At 41.9% G+C, this 21,838-nt stretch overlaps 1 protein-coding gene and 1 non-coding gene across 2 annotated transcripts in view; both read right to left on the bottom strand.

Moving 5' to 3' along the window:
* POLN (DNA polymerase nu) overlaps positions 1-13,310 on the bottom strand; it is a 137,344-nt gene extending 124,034 nt beyond the window's left edge. Inside the window, exon 1 of the mRNA XM_043905980.1 lies at positions 11,745-13,310. Coding sequence (XP_043761915.1) covers positions 11,745-11,883 — 139 coding nt within the window. The 5' untranslated portion in view covers positions 11,884-13,310. The remainder of the gene's footprint in view (positions 1-11,744) is intronic.
* Positions 13,311-14,443: 1,133 nt separating this feature from the next.
* On the bottom strand, positions 14,444-14,550 carry LOC122696693. Its single transcript, XR_006341823.1, has one exon. It is a non-coding gene; the product is annotated as a U6 spliceosomal RNA (small nuclear RNA).
* Between the last annotated feature and the right edge of the window lie 7,288 nt (positions 14,551-21,838).

The raw sequence follows: 21,838 nt of genomic DNA on the forward strand, positions 1-21,838 counted from the left end.
AGTGGACCACATTTTATCAGAACCCTCCACCATGACTCGCCTGTTTTGGGTGACCCTACACGGCACGGCTCATACTTTTATTGAGTTAGACAAGGCTGTGGTCCGTGTGATCAGTTTGATTAGGTAAGTTAAAAAAAAAAATTAAAGAAGACTTGCTTTGCCAGATTATCAGAACATACTATAAAGCCACCATGATCAAATATACAAGGCATTTGAATAGGGGCAGACAAAAAGCTCTCTAGAACAAAGCAGAAGATCCAGAAGCTGACCCCAAGACTTATGAGAATTTAATATACAGTGAAAATGGTATTTCAGTTCAGTAGAGAAGGATAAATTAATAAATAGGGAAAGGACAATTAGCACCACTTCTGAAAGAAAATAATACACTGGAAAAAGTAATGGGACAAAAAAGACAAAGAGTTAATATTTATATTATACAACAAATTACACTGATCAAAAATGAAAACTTCAGTGGAAAATGAGCAAAAGATACGGAGAGGCAACACACAAAATAGCAAATCCAAAAAGCAAACAAATATGATATAACACTCAAACTCAGTAGTAGTCAGGGAAATGCAAACCAAATATAACTGGAGATGGAGAAGAGGCAGTCTCACTCATTGCTGGTAAAAATGCAAATAGTTAGGATCTGTGCGTGTGTGTGTCATAAAATAGCTCATTACTGGGATGAACTGCCACTGATTTCTGTGATGGGTGGGAGGCTGGAAGCAATGACCAAAGGGTCTTTCAAGTCTAAGAGCCGATCAAAACTCTCTTCCACGGTCACAGTTCTTCCTCTGGTACAAGGAATACTGTTTTTTCACGTAGCACAAAAGCAGCCTGAGACATCTGTTTTTAAATTCCATTTCTCTCTTTTATATTTATCTATCTCTTCCATAAGGTTTGGCACAATTTTTTGGCAGAGATCCTCCAGTAAAGTCACATCATCTTCATGTATTTTAGTTTACATTCCAGGAAACTTCTAGAGGTCATCTGGACTTCTGGAATTGGCTCCCTCAGAAGGAAGATCATGCTCTTTAAGATCTCTGAGCTGATACCTTCTGACAGTTCGTAGAGCAGCTTTCTGGTTTTAGGACCTAATGAAGCTCAGGTTCTCGATGTCTCATCACAAAGAATTCAGTGAGGGACAAAGTGATAGGTAAGAAGTGGATTTATTCAGACTCCGACAGAAGCACACTCCACAGAGTGTGGGCCATCGCAGAGGGCGAGTGCGACCTAGGATCTTTTTGAAAAGCAAAGTGTCAACACATAAAAAACACACACATAAGTCTCAGGAGTCGGAAAGAAAAGGACAAACCCAAAGGGACCAAAGATGGGCCTGGGGGATGCCAGCAATGTTGTGTTTCCCGACCTAGGTGGAGGTTATAGGGGTGTTCAGTTTGTGAAATTCCGAGCTATAATCTTAAGATAGATGTACTGCATGTGTGTTGTAACCTCAATAAAAACAAAGAGGTATAAAATAAATAAATCATTTAATGAAACCACATTAAATGTGGTTTATGGCTATTTCATAGAAATAGATGCAACAGTAAAAAGGTTTAAGCCAAAACACTTATGACAGTACTGCATTATGGCAAAGGACTGAAAACAAAGCAAATGCCAATTAAGAGGGCCGTGGAGGGATAAATTGTGCAGCATCCACACCATGAAGCACAGAGCCAGCAGAAATAACAAGCTGCGTCAGTCGACCTGAAGATGCAGAGATCTGTGAAAGTGTGATCTCATTTTCTAAAAAATGACTTTTATGTACGTGAGTACCCATACACTGGCAGAGGTCTGGTCCCTGGGAGGCTGACCTTGAGATGAAGGCTTACATTCAGAAAGGTTATTGGGGGGCACTCTCAGGACCAACGTCTGTAGGGGAGTAAAGGACTGATGAAATTGCTATGAATGCCTGCTCTGGACCTGGCATGGTCCTACAGAATTGTCCCCGGTGGGGTCAACCTCCGCACCCACCAGTCACTACCCAGTTGCTCCTGGGAAAGGGGTGTGCCCTGGGAAAAGAAGCTCTTCGCAGCTGAGGCAACCATCAGGAGGGGCTGTGCTGCCAATCACAGCTGGGATGACAAGTAGGGGGCTCTGGGTGCCCCTGTTCACTACAGTCCTCACTACGATCACCACACATGCAACTCAGACGTGTTTGGGAGCAGCTCCTTCGGGACTCCGCTGGGCCTCCTCCTGGGGGAATTTCAGGGCAAGGTTAGCCTGTCCTTGTTCTGAAGCTGGTCTCAAGGCTGCAGAAGATCTTCGCTCCCCTCTACCACCCATCCTGAGGGCCCCTCACCCTGGCTGGGCACCTCTGCTGGTTTTGGTAGCTTGTCCGATCATGACCCAAACCCTCATCCCTGAGAGTTGAAGTCCCTGGTCATAATGCCCTTCTCAGGCTTGACCACTGCATTTACCGTCAAATGTGGACAGTGGACTGAGGGGTGTCCAATCACGTCACCTGGGTGTCAAGCAGATGCTTTCCTGCCCCCATTACATGACAGCAGCCCTGACTTCTGGTAACAGGAAGTCACCCCTAGTAGGATGGAGAGTATGTCTTCAGCCTGCCAGTCCCTTGGTATAAGAAACTCGAAATGACTGGGCAGCAACTATAGCTTGAAGAAAGGGATTCTTCCTGTGCCCCTGACCGACTTCCTGGGGAGTCAAGACTAAACCTGCAGAACCCAGACACATAGGGAGAGAAAAACACATTCATTGAGGGGGTTCTGGAAATGATGGTGGGCAGGGTTGCTCCCACTGCCACCTTTTGGTTCCCAGCGTCCCTAACTATCTCCAATGGGGACCCTGCATCCTGCAATGGTCACTGATGTCCAGGGAATACTGCGGCCTGGAGGTCACCGGAGCTGACCTGCTGCCCACCACTCCATCACTGCCCGTGCAGCTGTGACAAAGCCCGTGGGTCCCGGATCACACACCAGCTGCAGCTCCCGTGCTGTAGAGCGGGTCCTTATGTCCAGGGCAGTGCAATGCAGGATTGTGGGTCAGCGGATCACATGCTCTGTGAGCCCTGGAGAACGGTGCTCACGGAGGCGCTGCGTGCGGGAAAGGCAAACTCGTGGCTGGAGCATGTGTGGATTCCAGTCAAAATAAAGCTCAGGACCTCTGGGGGCACAAGGGGATCAGTGTTGCCAGCTGCCCCCAAGCGACTGCTCTCAAAGCCTGGTGCTACTGGGGACCCACTGTTCGGGCTGAGATTGGAAAGCTCAACAGAGGCAACAGCAAGGTTGGCCCTGGTGTGTGTGAGTGCTGTGCCCCATGGTCACTCCATTAGAAGTCCAGGTGGCCTGCTCCGGGACAGCAGATGGCCCGATGGTGGACATCACCTGGCAAGTCATTCCAGGTATGTTCCTTCCTTCGACACTCTCTCAGGTGGCTGCTCCCCAGTCTGCTGTCACTGTAATCTTCAGAGTTCTTTACTTCTCAGCAACTAATCCCATTACTAGTCAGTGATGCTTTAAACTTTTCCTGTTCCAATGGTTACACGGTTTCTGTCCCCTGGCCAGCCCAAGTCTCATCCACTCCCTTGACAGGCCCTGGTACCTCTTTGGCCAGGTTATGTCATGACTTGATGGCCAAAAGACAAGGAGGTGGCAGTTGCTGAGGGGGAATGTATTACTTCCCAAAGCAGAACGCTCTTGCATCTTCCTGTGGGGGTAGAGAGGAGGGGGCTGGCCTTTGACAGAGGAGTAGCTTCTTCAGCAGGTCCCAGAGGCACCTGGGACTCAAGATTTGAATCCAGACGTCCCCACCATGCCCCTAGGGTCAGGTCCCTCTTCCTGATCAAGGCCCCGACCTTGAGGCAGAACACCTGCCTGGGCTGAGAGTCCAGCCTGCTCTGGAGCTCTACCAGCACGACTGGGCACGGGCCTCGGACTGCAGGGAGCCTCTTTACAGGCTGGCAGGTGAGCCCTCTATCACGTTTCACCTTTAGTTGCTGAGGCATCACCCTCAGCCTCTGTCTTTTCCCAAGGCACACAGCCACGGCCACTAGGCCATTCTCTTCCACTGCTCTACACTTCTCAAATACACAGTCTGCCCAGCAGCCTGGACAGCTGCTTCCACTGATACACCCAACCAGGCACCCGAGTAAAAGCTTCACTGCACCGCTGCCATCCGTATTTCACCTACAGCTTCTTGTGTGTGTGCAGTGGGTCACTTATTTCGCTGCGTCGGGCCTTAGTTGCAGCACTCAGGGTCTCTGATCTTCACTGCAGCCTGCGGAATCTTTAGCTGGAGCAAGTGAACTCTTGGTTGTGGCATGTGAGATACACTTCTCTGACCAGGGCTCAGGGCCAGGCCCCTGCATTGGGAGTTCAGAGTCATAGAAACAGATGAACAAAAACATAAAAGGCATAAGCTAAGTTAATTAACATGGGGTAGCGATAAGGGGAGATTGGTTTATCAAACAAAGAAAAAGCCTGAATTAAGAAAACAATGTACCTATAAACCCTTTCACTATGAATGTGTGTAAATATGTAAAAAAAATTTTTTTAATGTGGGATTATGGGCTTTGTTTTTGGTTTTTCTGTTAAAAAACAAACAAACAACTTTTTCTAAACTATTACAAACAACAACAAAAAAGACCCCCCAAAACACTGAGGAAAATACAACGTAATAGAAATAGTTAAGTCTTTCATACATGTATTATGTTTTTTGAAAGCTCTTAAAAATCAGTAAGAGTTGAATTTACAGATCAGACCACCTGTTATAGCCTCAAAGATGAGACTACATTTGCCTGCCTCCAAAGAGCGCAATTTTCCAATAGTCATGTATGGATGTGAGAGTTGGACTATAAAGAAAGCTGAGTGCCGAAGAACTGATGCTTTCAAACTCTGGTGTTGGAGAAGACTCTTGAGAGTCCCTTGGACTACAAGGAGATCCAACCAGTTCATCCTAAAGGAGATCAGTCCTGAATATTCATTGGAAGGACTGATGTTGAAGCTGAAACTCCAATACTTTGGCCACCTGATGTGAAGAGCTGACTCACTGGAAAAGACCCTGATGCTGGGAAAGATTGAGGTCAGGAGGAGAAGGGGACAACAGAGGATGAGATGGTTGGATGGCCTCACCGACTCAATGGATATGAGTTTGGGTCAACTCCAGGAGTTGGTGATGGACAGGGAGGCCTGGCATACTGAGGTTCACGGGGTCGCAAAGAGTCGGACACGACTGAGTGACTGAATTAACCTGAAACAGCGCAAAATATATCAAGAGTTAAAAGCATTATGCAAATAACCAAAAACTACAGCACAGAAAATTCTCTCAGTTGCAGATGAATCAATGCAGTTTAATGAATAAGGCATTCATTTGAGCAGAACCTTGTAAAATGCAATCATCGCACTGCTCAAGAGATGTATATGAAGGAGTGAAAGAAAAGGTTAAGTAGAGGATGAAGCCCGGAAACAGTTTTTGGAAACTGGAGTTAAATCTGAGTGCAGACTAATCCCTTGTCATTCGCGTCACTTGTGAAATATTTTCTCCCATTTTGTGGGATGTCTTTTTATGTGTGTTTCGTCTTTTGGCCACGCCTTACAACTTGTGGGCTATTTCCCCAACCCAACCAGGGATTGAAACTGCACCCCTGTATTGGTGGTGCAGTGTCTTAACCACTGGACCAACAGGGAAGTCCCAGCTGTCTTTGTTTATGGTTCCTTTGCTGTGCAAAAGCTTTTGCATTTAATTAGGTCCCATTTGTTTATTTTGGTTTTTACTTCCATAACTTTAGCAGATGGATTCATAAAGATATTGCTGCAATTTATGTCAGTGTCCTGCCTGTTTTCCTCTAAGTTTTATAGGATCCAGGCTTACATTTAGGTCTTTACTTCCATTTGAGTTTATTTTTGTGTATGGTATTAAAAAATGTTCTAGTTTCTATAACTTGTAGTTGTCCAGTTTTCCCATTTATTGAAGACACTGTCCTTCCTCTATTGCATAGCATTGTCTCCTTTATCACAGATTAACGAACCACAGGTGCATGGGTTTATTTCTTGGCTAGTTTCTATCATGTTCCTTTGATCAGTATTTCTGTTCTTGAGCCAGTACCATCCGGTTTTGATTACTGTGGCTTTATAGTATAGTCTGAAGTCAGGGAGCCTGATTCCTCCAGTTATTTTTCTTTCTCAAGATTGCTTTGGCTATTCAGGGTCTTTTGTGTCTCCATATAAACTTTTAAGATTTTTTTCATCTAGTTCTGTGAAAAATGGTAATTGATAGGGATTGTATTGAGTCTGTAGACTGCCTTGGGTATAGGGGTGGCGGAAAGGTGAGGGAGTGGAGGGATAGACTGGGAGTTTGGGAATGACATGTACATACTGTTATACTTAAAACAGATAATCAACAAGAACCTACTATAAAATAAATTAATTAAAAAATCTGAATGGGGCATAAAGAGAGGGAAAGTGATGAGATTTAAGACTTAAAGGGCTGGCAAGGGCCAGGCTGTCCTGCAGGGGTATGTTTCTACAGACAAATTCTGCAAAGGACAAGGACAAGATCTGAGCTAATCCCATGAACAGCACAAACGGAGGTCAACAGTGGCAATAAATTGACAGCTAACATCAATTAGGGAAGTACCGCAAATTTTCAAGCAAGAAGGAGTGAAGGCTTCAATTAGGGCAGTGGGAACTGGAACCCAATACCTAGCAGGTATACTAAGTGACTGGACATAAGGATTTTATATTTATTTAATAGAAATAAAAATAATGTTTATCCATATTCTTGACCAGAATGAAATAATAACAAAAATATCTATTTTGTCATTTAGCTTTATGTTATCTGTCCTTGAAACTGCAAAGATTTCCACTAGTTGGTGGAAATAAAGACACACTTCACATTAATGAATTGGATTTTGACAAATATTTGGGTTGTGGAGTCTTAAACTTGTATTAATTTGTTCAGCTGAGTTCAGTCACTCAGTCATGTCTGACTCTTTGCAACCCCATGGACTATAGCACGCCAGGCCTCCCTGTCCATCACCAACTCCCAGAGCTTGCTCAAACTCATGTCCATTGAGTCAGTGATGCCATCCAGCCATCTCATCCTGTTGTCCCCTTCTCCTCCTGCCTTCAATCTTTCCCACCATCAGGGTCTTTCCAATGAGTCAGTTCTTTGCATCAGGTGGCCAAAGTACTGGAGCTTCAGCATCAGGAACAGTCCTTCCAATGAATATTCAGGACTGATTACCTTTAGGATTGACTGCTTGGATCTCCTTATAGTCCAAGGGACTCTCAAGAGTCTTCTCCAACACCACAGTTCAAAAGCATCAATTCTTCGGTGCTCAGCTTTCTTTATAGGCTAACTCTCACATCCATACATGACTATTGGAAAAACCATAGCTTTGACTAGACAGACCTTTGTTGGCAAAGTAATGTCTCTGCTGTTTAATATGCTGTCTAGGTTGCTCATAGCTTTTCTTCCAAGAAGCATGCGTCTTTTAATTTCATGGCTGCAATCACCATCTGCAGTGATTTTGGAGCCCAAGAAAATAAAGTCTGTCACTGTTTCCACTGTTTCCCCATCTATTTGCCATGAAGTGATGGGACTGGATGCCATGACCTTAGTTTTTTTTTGTTTGTTTGCTTTATTTTTTTCCTTAGTTTTTTGAATGTTGAGTTTTAAGCCAACTTTTTCACTCTCCTCTTTCACTTTCATCAAGAGGCTCTTTAGCTCCTCTTTGCTTTCTGCCATAAGGGTGGTATCATTTGCATATCTGAGGTTATTGATATTTCTACCACAATCTTGATTCCAGCTTGTGCTTCATCCAGACTGGCATTTCGCATGATATACTCTGCATATAAGTTAAATAAGCAGGGTGACAATATACAGCCTTGACGTATTCCTTTCCCAATCTGGAACCAGTCTGTTGTTCCATGTCCAGTTCTAACTGTTGCTTCTTGACCTGCATAAATTTAAGTAAATTTAAGTCTTGCTCAGTCGTGTCTGATTCTTTGTGATCTGTATCCCACCAGGCTCCTCTCTGTCCATAGCACTCTCTAGGCAAGCATACTGGAAAGGATTGCTATTTCCTTCCCCAGGGGATTTTCCCGACCCAGGGACTGAACCGAGGACTCCCTCATTGCAGGCAGGCTCTTTACTGTCCGAGCCACCCGGGAAGCCGAACATAAGTCAGGCGAACTCGGTTTTGCATCTAGTTTAAAGGTATGAGTTGCAGTAAGAAGCTCAGCCACAGTCACAAAAGACCCACCAATACAATGGCCTAACAACAAGTATATTTTTCTCTCCTGTTCTGACGTCAATGGTCTCAGTTGGTGGAGCAGTTGTCTCATGAAGACACTCTGGACTTGGGGTCCCTCCCGCACGCTGGTCCATAGTCCTCTAGGACGCTTGTCACTTGCAGGATGGAATGGAGTCGTTTCAGGTTCCAACTGGAGGAAAGGAAAGAGGCCAGCTGGGAAGCAAGTCAGATGTCTTCAGGCCTACCCTGGCAACGGCGCACCCTACAGACAGGAAGCTGCTACTTGGCCACACCTGACTGCAAGGACACCGAGCCACGTCATCTGATGGCGTGCTTCTGAAAAGAAGGACGGACTCTGGTGTGGTGGATGAGTAATGGTTACCATGAGAATGGTTACCTTTGAGCAGGAAGAGAATTTTAATTCAGAAGGAAATTTTGAGACGTTGGCAAAGTAAGTAGTAGTTATATGATGTTCTCTTTATATTAATTCATTAAGCTGTATTTTAAGTTTTTGCATCTTTTGTTTTTTCACCACAAAGGGTTTTAAAAGAAAGACTAACTTTGCTGCAAGAGGATATACACAGTCCAATCTTTATTGGACGTGTATACCTTAGTTGGTCTAGCAGGTCAGAAAATTAGATCCCAAAGTGACATATAACACTGTTTGGTTTTACTTAACATAATTTTGTAAAAGCAAATATTAATAGTTTATCTCCATTGATTTCTGAGTTCAATTGTGATATTTACTTGGTATGAGATGGGCATTCAGAGATGAAATGCTGATTTACAATATTTTACTTATAAAGGAGAAAGATTTGACATAACAGCTCAGCATGTGGCAGGAATCAACTCAGGTTCAGCATCAATCATCAATAACCCATTAGCAATCCAGCTTTCAGATTTACATCAAATAAGAATAAAACTGGCGGGACTCGGGCAGACAGACTCTAAGGTGGTCCCGTGACTCCTGTCGTCCAGTATTCACGCCCCTGTGTAACCCTTGAGTGTGGGTGGACCTACTTCTAACCAAAAGAACGCAGCAGCAGTGACAGAATGTTTGTGGTTACCGAACCTAAGACTGCAAGGCCACTCTCCTGCAGGCTTTGAACTAGTAAGCTGCCATAATGTAAAGCTGCCTGAGGAGAGAACCATGTGGGAATGAACCGAGGGTGGCTTCTAGCCAACAGTCACCAAGAAACCGAGACAGACCCCCAGTCCAAGAGCCTACAACTGTGTGAAGTTACAAGCAAATACCTGCCCATTTCAAGCCTCAGACGAGCCTCCAGCCCTGACTGAGACCTGCACAGGAGCCCCGCAGAGGACCCAGCTAAGCTGCGCTCAGGCTCCCGACCCACAGAATCTATGAGATAACAAGTGCGTGCCAAGTCGCTCAGTTCACAGGAAGTGTCACACAGCAACAGATACAGAGTCTTTGTAAAAAGTCAACTCTTTTTCCAAATCCAAGAATACTTGACAGAAAAGTAATACCTTATCGTCTCAGTAAATTTATGAAAACTAGGATTTAGCAAGGTATTTTAAGAGCATGACAAGACAGTTCATGAGATGGGCTGACTGTGATAAATTTTTCTCAACAGAGACTCACATTATACCTTCCAGAGGCATTTTATTATTCTTACCAGTTTTTGAAGGAAGGTGTATTTCAAGTTCTGTCACATGCACACTGCTCTTTCATTTTGGAAAGCATGTATACAGAGTAAAGGAGAAAGCTGTCTCTCTGATGTTTGATGTTAACTTTTGTTACTTCCCGAGCACCAACATTCCCCCTAAAATACTATCAGTTGCTAAGAACGTAGTCCACACCCCCAAATTCTTACCAGTTCACTAGTGACTTCTGTAAGAGGGGCAACAGACGCATGGCTATCAACAGGTGGAGATGTTAAGCGTTACCACATCTTAATCAACAAACTACACTTATAACAGCTTTCGCACTGTTTGTCAATATTTCTCAATTATTTCATCTCCATGAAATTAACTATATCTCACTTATTACCTACTCCGTAGGAGGAAAAAACAAATTATTGGCCCATACTTACAATTTTAAATAGAAACTGCTTTGTTATTAAAAACGAAACCAAAAGCCCTGGTATTTCAATCATTTCAGTCACACTTGTGAGGATGTGCCACTGCTTTCCCTTTTGTATCATGTCATAAACACGTATACACAGATCCACTGATCTTTGCCGAGTTAGGAGTGTATATACATCTATCAGTTCAGTTCAGTCGCTCGTCGTGTCCAACTCTTTGCGACCCCATGAACCGCAGCATGCCAGGCCTCCCTGTCCATCACCAACTCCCGGAGTTTACCCAAACCCATGTCCATCGAGTCAGTGATGCCATCCAACCATCTCATCCTCTGTCGTCCCTTTCTCCTCCCACCCTCAGGGTCTTTTCAAATGAGTCAGCTCTTTGCATCAGGTGGCCAAAGTACTGGAGTTTCAGCTTCAACATCAGTCCTTCCAATGAACACCCAGTCCTATCTATTCAGTGGTATAATATACATACTGTCAAGAACACTTCACTTCTCTACCACGAACTACAAGCACATACAGGTTCAATGACCCAAGAGCTACGGGCAAAGCAACACTTAGATGGGCACTATGAAAGAGCCCCTCTCTTTCGAGGTGACTTGAACATCTGGTCCAGATTTTAAGGGGATGTCTGGCAGAAATGCCTGAAACAAGGGAGAGTGTGTTACATTTTCAAAGCAGTAAGGGCTAAGAAAATGTAGAATTCAGTGAGCAGAAGCTCATCATGGAATGAGCGTAAAGCAAGGTGGAGCCAGGCTCCCTTCATTTGTAGCAGAAACTTCCCTGCACAACATGAAGTTCTACACAACACTGCTACATTTCATATTCTGAAAATTCATAAGGAGGAACTAAAATGGGGGCTCCCCTCATAGCTGAGTTGGTAAAGAATCTGCCTGCAATACGGGAGACCTGGGTTCAATCCCTGGGTTGGGAAGATCCCCTGGAGAAGGGGAAGGCTACCCACTCCAGTATTCTGGCCTGAGAATTCCATGGACTGTGTAGTCCATGGGGTTGCAAAGAGTCCAACACAACTGAGCAACTTTCACTTTTCACTAAAATGGAGTCGGGAGGCCAGAAGGGGGAGCTCTCGCGCAGTACCACTAAAAATCAGTCGCAGGAAGAATCAATCACAGGTCCCCACAGGAAAACATGTGCCTGGCATCTGCTACAAGGAATCCACACCCCAGGAACTCAGACAGGAACCATCCCCACTCTGAACTCTCCCTTTGCTCCAGTGGACTTTGGTTCAGGACAACCCCTCCCAACACCCACTTTGCTCTCCATAAAATAAGGTGCCTCTCCTCTGTTAGACCTGCCTTTGGCCTCTGTATAGCATATTTGTCCAAAACTGCTATTCCCGAACAAACTCATTTTTGCTAGTAGAGTTTTATTTTTAAGGTCAATGATTTTCAAAACTTAGTCGTAAGAATAACTCAAGGTAACAAAAAAAATGAAAGTTCATAAAAATTACTCACTCTTTTCACTCTCTCTCCAATTCTCAGATTCCACTAAATCACCTGAATGCATAGCAGACATAATCTTCTGTGCAACACTGGAGAGTGGTATCTTACAAAGGTCAAAGCCTACAAATGCCTCATAATTTTCCATTTTCATAAAATCCTAAGCATAAGATAAACATAATACCCATATATTAATTTTGAGACTTCAAAATAAGTCATGTAAAAATTTTTTTATGTAGAGACATTCATAAAAATTACTATATTCACCACTATAACAAATAGGTATCAATTGTCCTCATAATACAGCTAGGATAGTCAAGAAGAAAACAAAACATTCAGAGGCTCCATTGGGTATTATGCTAATACCATATGGTAGGAATGTATCGGTATTTCCTAGTTAACCAAATTTGAAGCAAGCAACCTACTCACATATTTCCTACTTCCTGAGGTTTGAAACAAACCGCTGTTATAGTCTTCAAACATACAAATCTAGCAACATAAAAATTGCTTTTTATTGACTTAAGTTATTAAGACAGACACATAACCTGACACCCTTTCACTCGCACTGCTCAACTACGCTGGCCCTCTGGGCTCAGTGGGTGAAGGTCTAGAAGGGGCAGTCCACATCATCAAGTGGCTGGTCATACCTCTAATGTATCTGGCACTAATCTAAACAGACTTTGCTGTTCCACGAATTGGAAAAGCAGGTGACATTTTTCTGCATTACTGAAGAGAAGAAAAATTTCAAGTAAATTCTTGATTCCAAGGTAGGGCAGAGGGGAAAAAAAGGAACAAAAAAAGGTCACTTGTGAGGAGTGAATAGCAAAGTCTTACAGGAAATTTATTGCGACAGATTTTTCAAGCATATTAAGATATACTTAATAAATACAAAATGCTAAATGACATACAAATATAGTAACAGGCAAAACATACTTGTTCGACAAATTAACTGTCAAGGCCCATCTGTCACCTAAACATACCCATTTTCTGACAGTTATACCTAAAAAAAACCTCTATAGGACCACTTAAAATGTACAGTTGTTAGATAGGCATTCCACAATAACAAGCAGGTAACACATTCTTGAAACAGTAATATTTCTTGAAAGTAGTGTCTCAATCTTCTCTTGCCTCCATAAAGCTTACTTAGTATGTAACACAGGCCACATATAAAGCAGGCCACCAAGAAGCATTTGATGTAATAACTGATAAATAGGTTACTTCAAATTATTTTACCTCAACTCCTAAAATAATTCCTATTTGTCCAAATACCACGCTTATATCCCAACCAATACAATCCAACATTTAAGGATTTGCATACTTAAGAAATTAAAAGTGTTATACATCATCTGAGCAATCATTCTCACAGAATTTTGAAATTTCATTTGAAAGTCAGTCATGATATATTCAGTCACACTGATGTCAAAGCACTGCTGAGATCTGTCCTGCAGAAACGTCGCATCCCTCAGTTCAGTTCAGTCGCTCAGTCATGTCCAACTCCTTGCATTCCCATGGACTGCAGCACACCAGGCTTTACTGTCCATCACCAACTCCCAGAGCTTGATCAAACTCACGCCCATTGAGTCGCTGATGCAATCCACCCATCTCATCCTCTGTCGTCCCCTTCTCCTACTGCCTTCAATCTTCTCCACCATCAGGGTCTTTTCTAAGGAGTCAGTTCTTTCCATCAAGTGGCCAAAGTATTGGAGCTTCAGCATCAGTCCTTCCAATGAATACTCGGGACTGATTTCCTTTAGGATGGACTGCTTGGATCTCCTTGCAGTCCAGGGGGCTCTCAAGAGTCTTCTCCAACACCACAGTTCAAAAGCATCAATTCTTCGGTGCTCAGCTTTCTTTACAGTCCTACTCTCACATCCATACATGATTACTGGAAAAATCATAGCTTTGACTAGATGGACCTTTGTTGGCAAAGTAATGTCTCTGCTTTTTAATATGCTGTCTAGGTTGATCATAGCTTTTCTTTCAAGGAGCAAGCATCTTTTAGACTTCAGATGGCTGAAGTCATCATCAGCAGTAACTTTGGAGCCCAAGAAAATTAAGTCACTCTTTCCATTGTTTCCCCATCTATTTGCCATGAAGTGGTGGAACCAGATGCCATGATCTTAAGTTTTCTGAACATTGAGCTTTAAGCTAACTTTTTCACTCTCCTCTTTCACCCTCATTAAGTGGCCCTTTAGTTCTTTACTTTCTGCCATAAGGGTGGTGTCATCTGCATATCTGAGGTTATTGATATTTCTCCCGGCAATCTTGATTCCGGCTTGTGCTTCATCCAACCCGGCATTTTGCATGATGTATTCTGCATATAAGTTAAGCAGGGTGACAATATATACAGCCTTGACATACTCCTTTCCCAATTTGGAACCAGTCTGTTGTTCCATATCCAGTTCTAACTGTTGCTTCTTGACCTGCATACAGATTTCTCAGGAGGAAGGTAAGGTGGTCTGGTATTCCCATCTCTTAAAAGAATTTTCAACAGTTTACTGTGATCTACACAGTCAAAGGCTTTGACATAAACAATAAAGCAGATGTTTTTCTGGAATTCTGTTGCTTTTTCAATGATCCAGCAGATGTTGGCAATTTGATCTCTGGTTCCTCTGCCTTTACCCTCGGTAAGGGAGCCCTCTAAGTGCCTGAAAAGGCAGAGCTACGGAGAAAGACTACCCAAAGAGGACTTCTTTTTCTCTTTTTTTTTTTCAAAAAATATGGAACGCTTCACGAATTTGCGTGTCATCCTTGCGCAGGGGCCATGCTAATCTTCTCTGTATCGTTCCAATTTTAGTATATGTGCTGCCAAAGCGAGCACCAAAGAGGACTTCTGATTGCCAGCTACCAGAGGATTGAAAAAAAGACTCTGATATGGCCACAACTCCTGTGGCTGACGCAGTCCGTGTCCCTGCACACTTGGTGCTGCCAGGGTCCCCTGCACCACCTTCACAATCAACCCTCACTGGGGCAGAGCTGCCAAAGGCAAAAAAAGGTCTTGCGTCTATGCATGTGGGATCACTTGTCGTATCCAACTCTTTGTCATCCTGTGGACTGTGGCCTACCAAGCCTGTCAGGGGAGTTCTCCAGGCAAGAATACCGGAGTGTATCGGCCAATACTGGCTGCCATACCCTCCTAGAGCACTGTATTTCCTGTTGCCCTAGCTGCCAACTCCCGGGTACCTGGTGCTGCTAGAACCCCTGCAACCCAAGCAGCCGCACCACCTCCACACTTGGCCCTTGCTGGGGCAGACCCAAGTCCTCCAGGGCAGCCTCAGGAGCAAACCCCAGTGGATGACCCACCTGTAGAGGTGGAAATAAAACCACAATTGAAATCCAGGGGCAGTGTAGCTAAGGAAGAAGATCCAAAACCTTCCCACCAGCTATTTCAAGCTGCAGATTAAATCCACATGATCCACTAGGCAGACTGTCTATGGAATATACAAAAGAGTACTAAGAGCTCCCACAAAAGAAAACACGCTGGTTCTGAGAGCTGAGGACACAGAGGCAAGCACACACAGAAGCAGGACCAGATTGGAATCTGAGCTGCTCCCTCAGCAGGTCGTGACGAGCAGTGCTAGAGGGCACCCTAGTGAGGGGAGGTGGGCTGTGACTCCCAGCGAGGGAAAGGACCCTGACAGCCATGACCAGAAAAACAGTTTTTATGATGTTTTGACTTGCTCTGTAGTTTCAAGTTTTTTTCCTTCCTCCCCTCGCCCCGCCCCCAATGTAGCTGTTATTGGCACTGTGAAGTCTGATAAGCTTTTTAGTTTTTTTTTTTTAATGAACTTTTTATTGTTGCTATAAACCTCTGCCTCTACATTGGGCTTTTGCAGTTCTGTAGTTTTTTCTTTCCTTTTTTTCGATTTTTTAAAACCTATTACTTTTTCTACATTTATTCCTTTGTTAGCTCTTCCTACTGTTCTTTTCCCCTTGCAGTTAATCATTAATGTATATAAATCTTATCTACCTCTATTTAACTTTGCATATCTATTCTTTTTTTTCTTTCCTTTCCTCTCAACATATTTGTGAGTTTTGTTTTCATTGCTTTATTCCCTACTTGGCACCTTGCTTTAGTTTTGTTTTCCAGTCTGTGTTTTAGTTAGTTCTTAACTAGTAGATTAACTTTAGGTTTCCTTTGTTCGCCAGGTCAATCTATTGTACTTTATCTTTGTTGGACTGTTTTGATTTTGCTTATCAGTGTGTATGTGTGTATTCCGTTATTTTATATTATTATTGGCCTGATTTTGTAACTGCCATCTTTGTCTGGGGTTCATCTTTGGTTTCTAGTTTTTGGGTACTTGTTTTAATCTCACTTCATACCATAACAAACCACTTGTGGAATCTTCATTCCTGCCCAGAGATCAAGCCCTGAGCCTTTGGAGTGGAAGTACTGACTCCAAGACCCTAGACTACCAGAGAACTAACCCTAGGGAATATCAAATAGTGAGAACTCCTACAAAGGAAACTACTTGAATACAAGACCCAACATTACCCAACCACCAGTAGCACCCTGAAGGATGCCTCATCCAAACAACAAAGAAAACAAAAATACAAACCTAATCACCAGCAGACAGGATTACCACCTCACTCGACCTTGGCCATCACAGGAAAAATTTAAAAATCTCAGCACAAATCTCACCCTATCTGAAGCTTACACAAACCACTGCACCAACCTTGGCAGGGCAGAAACCAAAAGGAACAAAGAATTCAACCTTGAAGCCTCGGAAAAGGAGACCTCATACACAGTAAGTTTAAAAAACAAAATAATGAAAGGGCAGAGAAACAAAGCTAGAAACACCTAAGTCCAAATAAATGAAGAGGAAATCGGCAAACTACCTGAAAAAGAATTCAGAATGATAGTAAAGATGATCAAAAACCTTGAAAACAGAATGGAGAAAATGCAAAAATCAATTAACAAAGACCTAGAAGAATTAAAGAATAAACATACAAACACCACAATTACTGAAATTAAAAATACTCTAGAAGGAATCAACAGCAGAATACATGAAGCAGAAGAACGGATCAGGGAGCTGGAATACAAAACGATGGAAATAACTTCTGAAGAGCAGAATAAAGTAAAAAGAATGAAAAGAACTGAGGACAGTCTCAGAGACCTCTGGGACAGTATCAAATGCACCAACATTAGAAATATAGAGATCCCAGAAGAAGAGAAAAAGAAACGGTATGAGAAAAGATTATAGTTGAAAATTTCCCCAACATGGAAAAGGAAATAGTCAATCAAGTCCAAGAGGCACAAAGAGTCCCATACAGGCTAAACCCAAGGAGAAACATGCCAAGACACATACTAATCAAACTAAGATTAAACACACAAAGAAACAATATTAAAAGCAGCAAGGAAAAAGCAACAAGCAACATACAATGGAAACCCCATATGATTAACAGCTGATCTTTCAGCAGAAACTCTGCAGGCCAGAAGGGAATGGCAGGATATATTTAAAGTACTGAAAGGGAAAAATCTACAACCAAGATTGCTGTACCCGGCAAGGATCTCATTCAAAATTGATGGAGAAATCAAAAGCTTTTCAGACAAGCAAAAGTTAAGAGAATTCAGTACTACCAAACCAGATTTACAACAAATGTTAATGGGACTTATAGAGTCAAGAAATATAAGAAAATATAAGAAAAAATCTACAAAATCAAACCCCAAACAATTAAGAAAATGGCAATAGGAACATATAAATCAATAACTACTTTAAATGTAAACAGATTAAATGCTCCAACCAAAAGACACAGACTGGCTGAATGCATACAAATATATATATGCTGTCTACAAGACACCCACTTCAGACCTAGACACATACAGACTGAAAGTGAGAGGGAAAAATACATTCCATGCAAACGGAAAGCAAAAGAAAGCTGGAGAAGCAATCCTCATATCAGACAAAACAAACCTGAAAATAAAAAATATTACAAGAGATAAGGAAAGATACTACATAATGATCAAGGGATCAATCCAAGAGGAAGACATAACAATTGTAAATATCTATGCACCCAACATAGGAGCACCTCAATACATAAGACAAACACTAACAGACATAAAGGGAGAAACTGACAGTAACCCAATAATGGTAGGAGACTTTAACACCCCACTCACACCAATGCACAGATCATCAAAACAGAAAATTAATAAGGAAACACAAATCCTAAATGATATATTAGATGAGATGGATCTCACTGAAATCTTCAGGACATTCCATCCAAATGCAGGAGAATACACCTTCTTCTCAAGTGCACATGGAACATTCTCCAGGATAGACCACATCTTGGGTCACAAATCAAACCTCAGTAAATTTAAGACAACTGAAATTGTATCAAGCATCTTTTCCAGCCACAACGCCATGAGACTAGATATCAATTACAAGAAAAAAACTGTAAAAAACACAAACACATGCAGATGAAACAATACATTTGTAAATAACCAACAGGTTACTGAAGGAATCAAAAGGGAAATCAAAAAATTTCTAGAAAGAAATGACAATGAAAACATGACAAATCAAAACCTTTGGGATGCAGCAAAACCAGTTCTAAGAAGGAAGTTTATAGCAATACAATCCTCCCTCAAGAAACAAGAAAAATCTTGAATAGACAACCTAAATTAACACCTAAAACAATTGGAAAAAGAACCAAAAAACCCCCAAGTTAGCAGAAAGAAAGAAATCATGAAGATCAGAGCAGAAATAAATGAAAAAGAAATGAAAGAAACAGCAGTAAATATTAATAAAACTAAAAGCTGGTTCTTTGAGAAGATAAACAAAACTGACAAACCTTTAGCCAGACTCATCCAGGAAAAAAGAGAAGAATCAAGTCAACAAAATTAGAAATGAAAAAGGAAAGGCTACAATAGACAATGGAAAAATACAAAGGATTATAAGAGACTATTATGAACAACTATATGGCAATAAAATGGACAGATTCATAGTAAAGTTCAATCTTCCAAGACTGAACCAAGAAGAAATAGAAATTATGAACCACCCAATGACAAGCACTGAAATTGAAGCTGTGATCAAAAATCTCCCCAAAAATCAAAAGCCCAGGAGCAGATGGCTTCACAGGAGAATTCTATCAACATGTAGAGAAGAGCTAATGCCTATCCTTCTAAAACTCTTCCAAAAAATTGCAGCGGAAGGAATACTTCCAAACTCATTCTACAAGACCACCATCACCCTGATACCAAAATCAGACAAAGACAACACACACAAAAAAGAAAACTACAGGCCAATATCACTGATGAACATACATGCAAAAATCCTCAACAAAATTTTAGCAATTAAAAAGCTCATACACCATATTCAAGTTGGGTTTATTCCAGGGATGCAAGGATTCTTCAATATGTGCAAATCAATCAGTGTGATACACCATATTAACAAACTGAAAGATAAAAACCATACAATAATCTCAATAGATGTACAAAAAGCCCTTAACAAAATTCAGCACCCATTTATGATTAAAACTCTTCAAAAAATGGGCACAGAAGGAACCTACCTCAACACAGTAAAGACCATATATCATAAGCCTACAGCAAACAGTATTCTCAATGGTGAAAAACTGAAAGCATTCCCCCTAAGATCGGGAGGAAGACTAGGGTATCCGATTTTCACCACTATTATTCAACATAGTTCTGCAAGTCCTAGCTACAGCAGAGAAGAAAAAGAAATAAAAGGAATCCAGATCAGAAAAGAAGTAAAGCTCTGTTTGCAGATGACATGATACTGTACGTAGAAAACCCTAAAGACACTATCAGAAATGCCCTAGAGCTAATCAGTGAATCTAGCAAAATCACAGGATACACAATCAATACACAGGTATCATTTGCATTTCTATATACTAACGATGAAAAATCAGAAAAAGAAATTAAGGAATCAATCCCATTCACCATTACAACAGAAAGAATAAAACATCTAGGAATAAACTTACCTAAGAAGACAAAAGTGGAGAAGGAAGTGGCAACCCACTCCAGTATTCTTGCCTAGAGAATCCTGTGGACAGAGGAGCCTGGCGGGCTGCTGTCCATAGGGTCGCATAGAGTCAGACATGACTGAAGCGACCTAGCATGCATGCATGCGTCGGAGAAGGAAATGGCAACCCACTCCAGTGTTCTTGCCTGGAGAATCCCAGGGACGGAGGAGCCTGGTGGGCTGCCGTCTGTGGGGTCGCACAGAGTCGGATGACTGAAGCGACAGCTGTAGCAGCAGCAGCGCCACAAGGTGAAAACAGAGGTCACTAACTACCAACCCCCAAAGGGCTCCACTTCCACTTAAACCAAGCTCATGCGCGTTATGTCTGAGCTTTTTTTTATTTTTGTCTTCATTCATATCTGGGTAGTTTTCCCTGCTTTCCAATAAAGTTCTTCTATGAGGGCGTAAAAAAAAAAAAAGACAAAAGAACTGTACACAGAAAATTATAAGACACTGATGAAAGAAATCAAAGACGACATAAACAGAGGGAGAGATATTCCATGTTCCTGGGTAGGAAGAATCAATATTGTGAAAATGACTATACTACTAAACACAATCTACAGAGTCAATGTGATCCCTATCAAATTACCAATGGCATTTTTCACAGACCTAGAACAAAACACTTCACAATTCACATGGAAACACAAAAGACCTCCAACAGCCAAAGCAGTCTTGAGAAAGAAGACTGGAGCTGGAGGAAGCAACCTTCCTGACTTCAGGTTATCTTACAAAGTTGCAGGCATCACGATAGTGTGGTACTGGGACAAAAACAGAAATACAGACCAATGGAACAAGACAGACAGCCCAGAAATAAACCCACACACCTACGGGTACCTTATCTTTGACAAAGGAGGCAAGAATATACAATGGGGCAAAGACAGCCTCTTCAATAAATGGTGCTGGGAAAACTGGACAGCTACTGTAAAACTGTAAAAGAATGAAATTAGAACACTTCCTAACACCATACACAAAGATCAACTCAAAATGGATTAAAGATCTAAATATAAGACCAGAAACTATAAAACTCTTAGAGGAAAACATATGCAGAACACTCGATGACATAAATCAAAGCAAGATCCTCTATGACCCACCTCCTAGAGTAATGGAAAAAAAAAACTAAAGCAAACAAGCAGGACCTGATTAAACTTAAAAGCTTTTGCACAGCAAATGAAACTATAAGCAAGGTGAAAGAAAAGACAACCCTCAGAATGGGAGAAAATAGCAAATGAAACAACTGACAAAGGATTAATTTCCAAAATATACAAGAGGCTCATACAACTCAATACCAGAAAAACAAACAACCCAATCAAAAAAGTAGGAAAAGACCTAAAAACACATTTCTCCAAAGAAGACATACAGATGGCTAACAAACACATGAAAAGAGCTCAACATCACTCATTATTAAAGTAATGCAAATCAAAACCACAATGAGATATCACCTCACACCAGTCAGAATGGCCATCATCAAAAAGTCTACAAACAATATATTCTGGAGAGGGTGCGGAGAAAAGGAACACTCTTGTGTTTTTGGTGGGAATGGAAATTGATACAGCCACTATGGAAGACAACATGGAGATTCCTTAAAAAACTAGAAATAAAACCACCATATGACCCAGCAATCCCACTCCTAGGCATATACCCTAGGAAAGTAAAATTGAAAAAGACACATGTATTCCATTGTTCACTGCAGCACTATATACAATAACTAGAACATGGAAGCAACCTAGATATCCACTGACAGATGAATGGATAAAGAAGCTGTAGTAGATATACCCAATGCAATAGTACTCAGCCATAAAAAGGAACACATTTGAGTCAGTTCTAATGAGGTGGATGAACCTAGAGCCCATTATACAGAGTGAAGTAAGTCAGAAAGAGAAAGATAAATATCATATACTAATGCATATATACAGAATCTAGAAAAATGGTACTGAAGAATTTATTTGCAGGGCAGCAATGGAGAAACAGACATAGAGAACAGACTCATGGACATGGGGGGAGGGGAGGAGAGGGTGAGACGTATGGCGAGAGTAACATGGAAACTCACACTACCATGTGTAACACAGATGGCCAACAGGAATTTGCTGCGTGTCTCAGGAAACTCAAACAGGGGCTCAGAATCAACCAAGA

The sequence above is a fragment of the Cervus elaphus genome, chromosome 6 (genome assembly GCF_910594005.1).
Source record: "Cervus elaphus chromosome 6, mCerEla1.1, whole genome shotgun sequence".
NCBI classification, from domain to species: domain Eukaryota; kingdom Metazoa; phylum Chordata; class Mammalia; order Artiodactyla; family Cervidae; genus Cervus; species Cervus elaphus.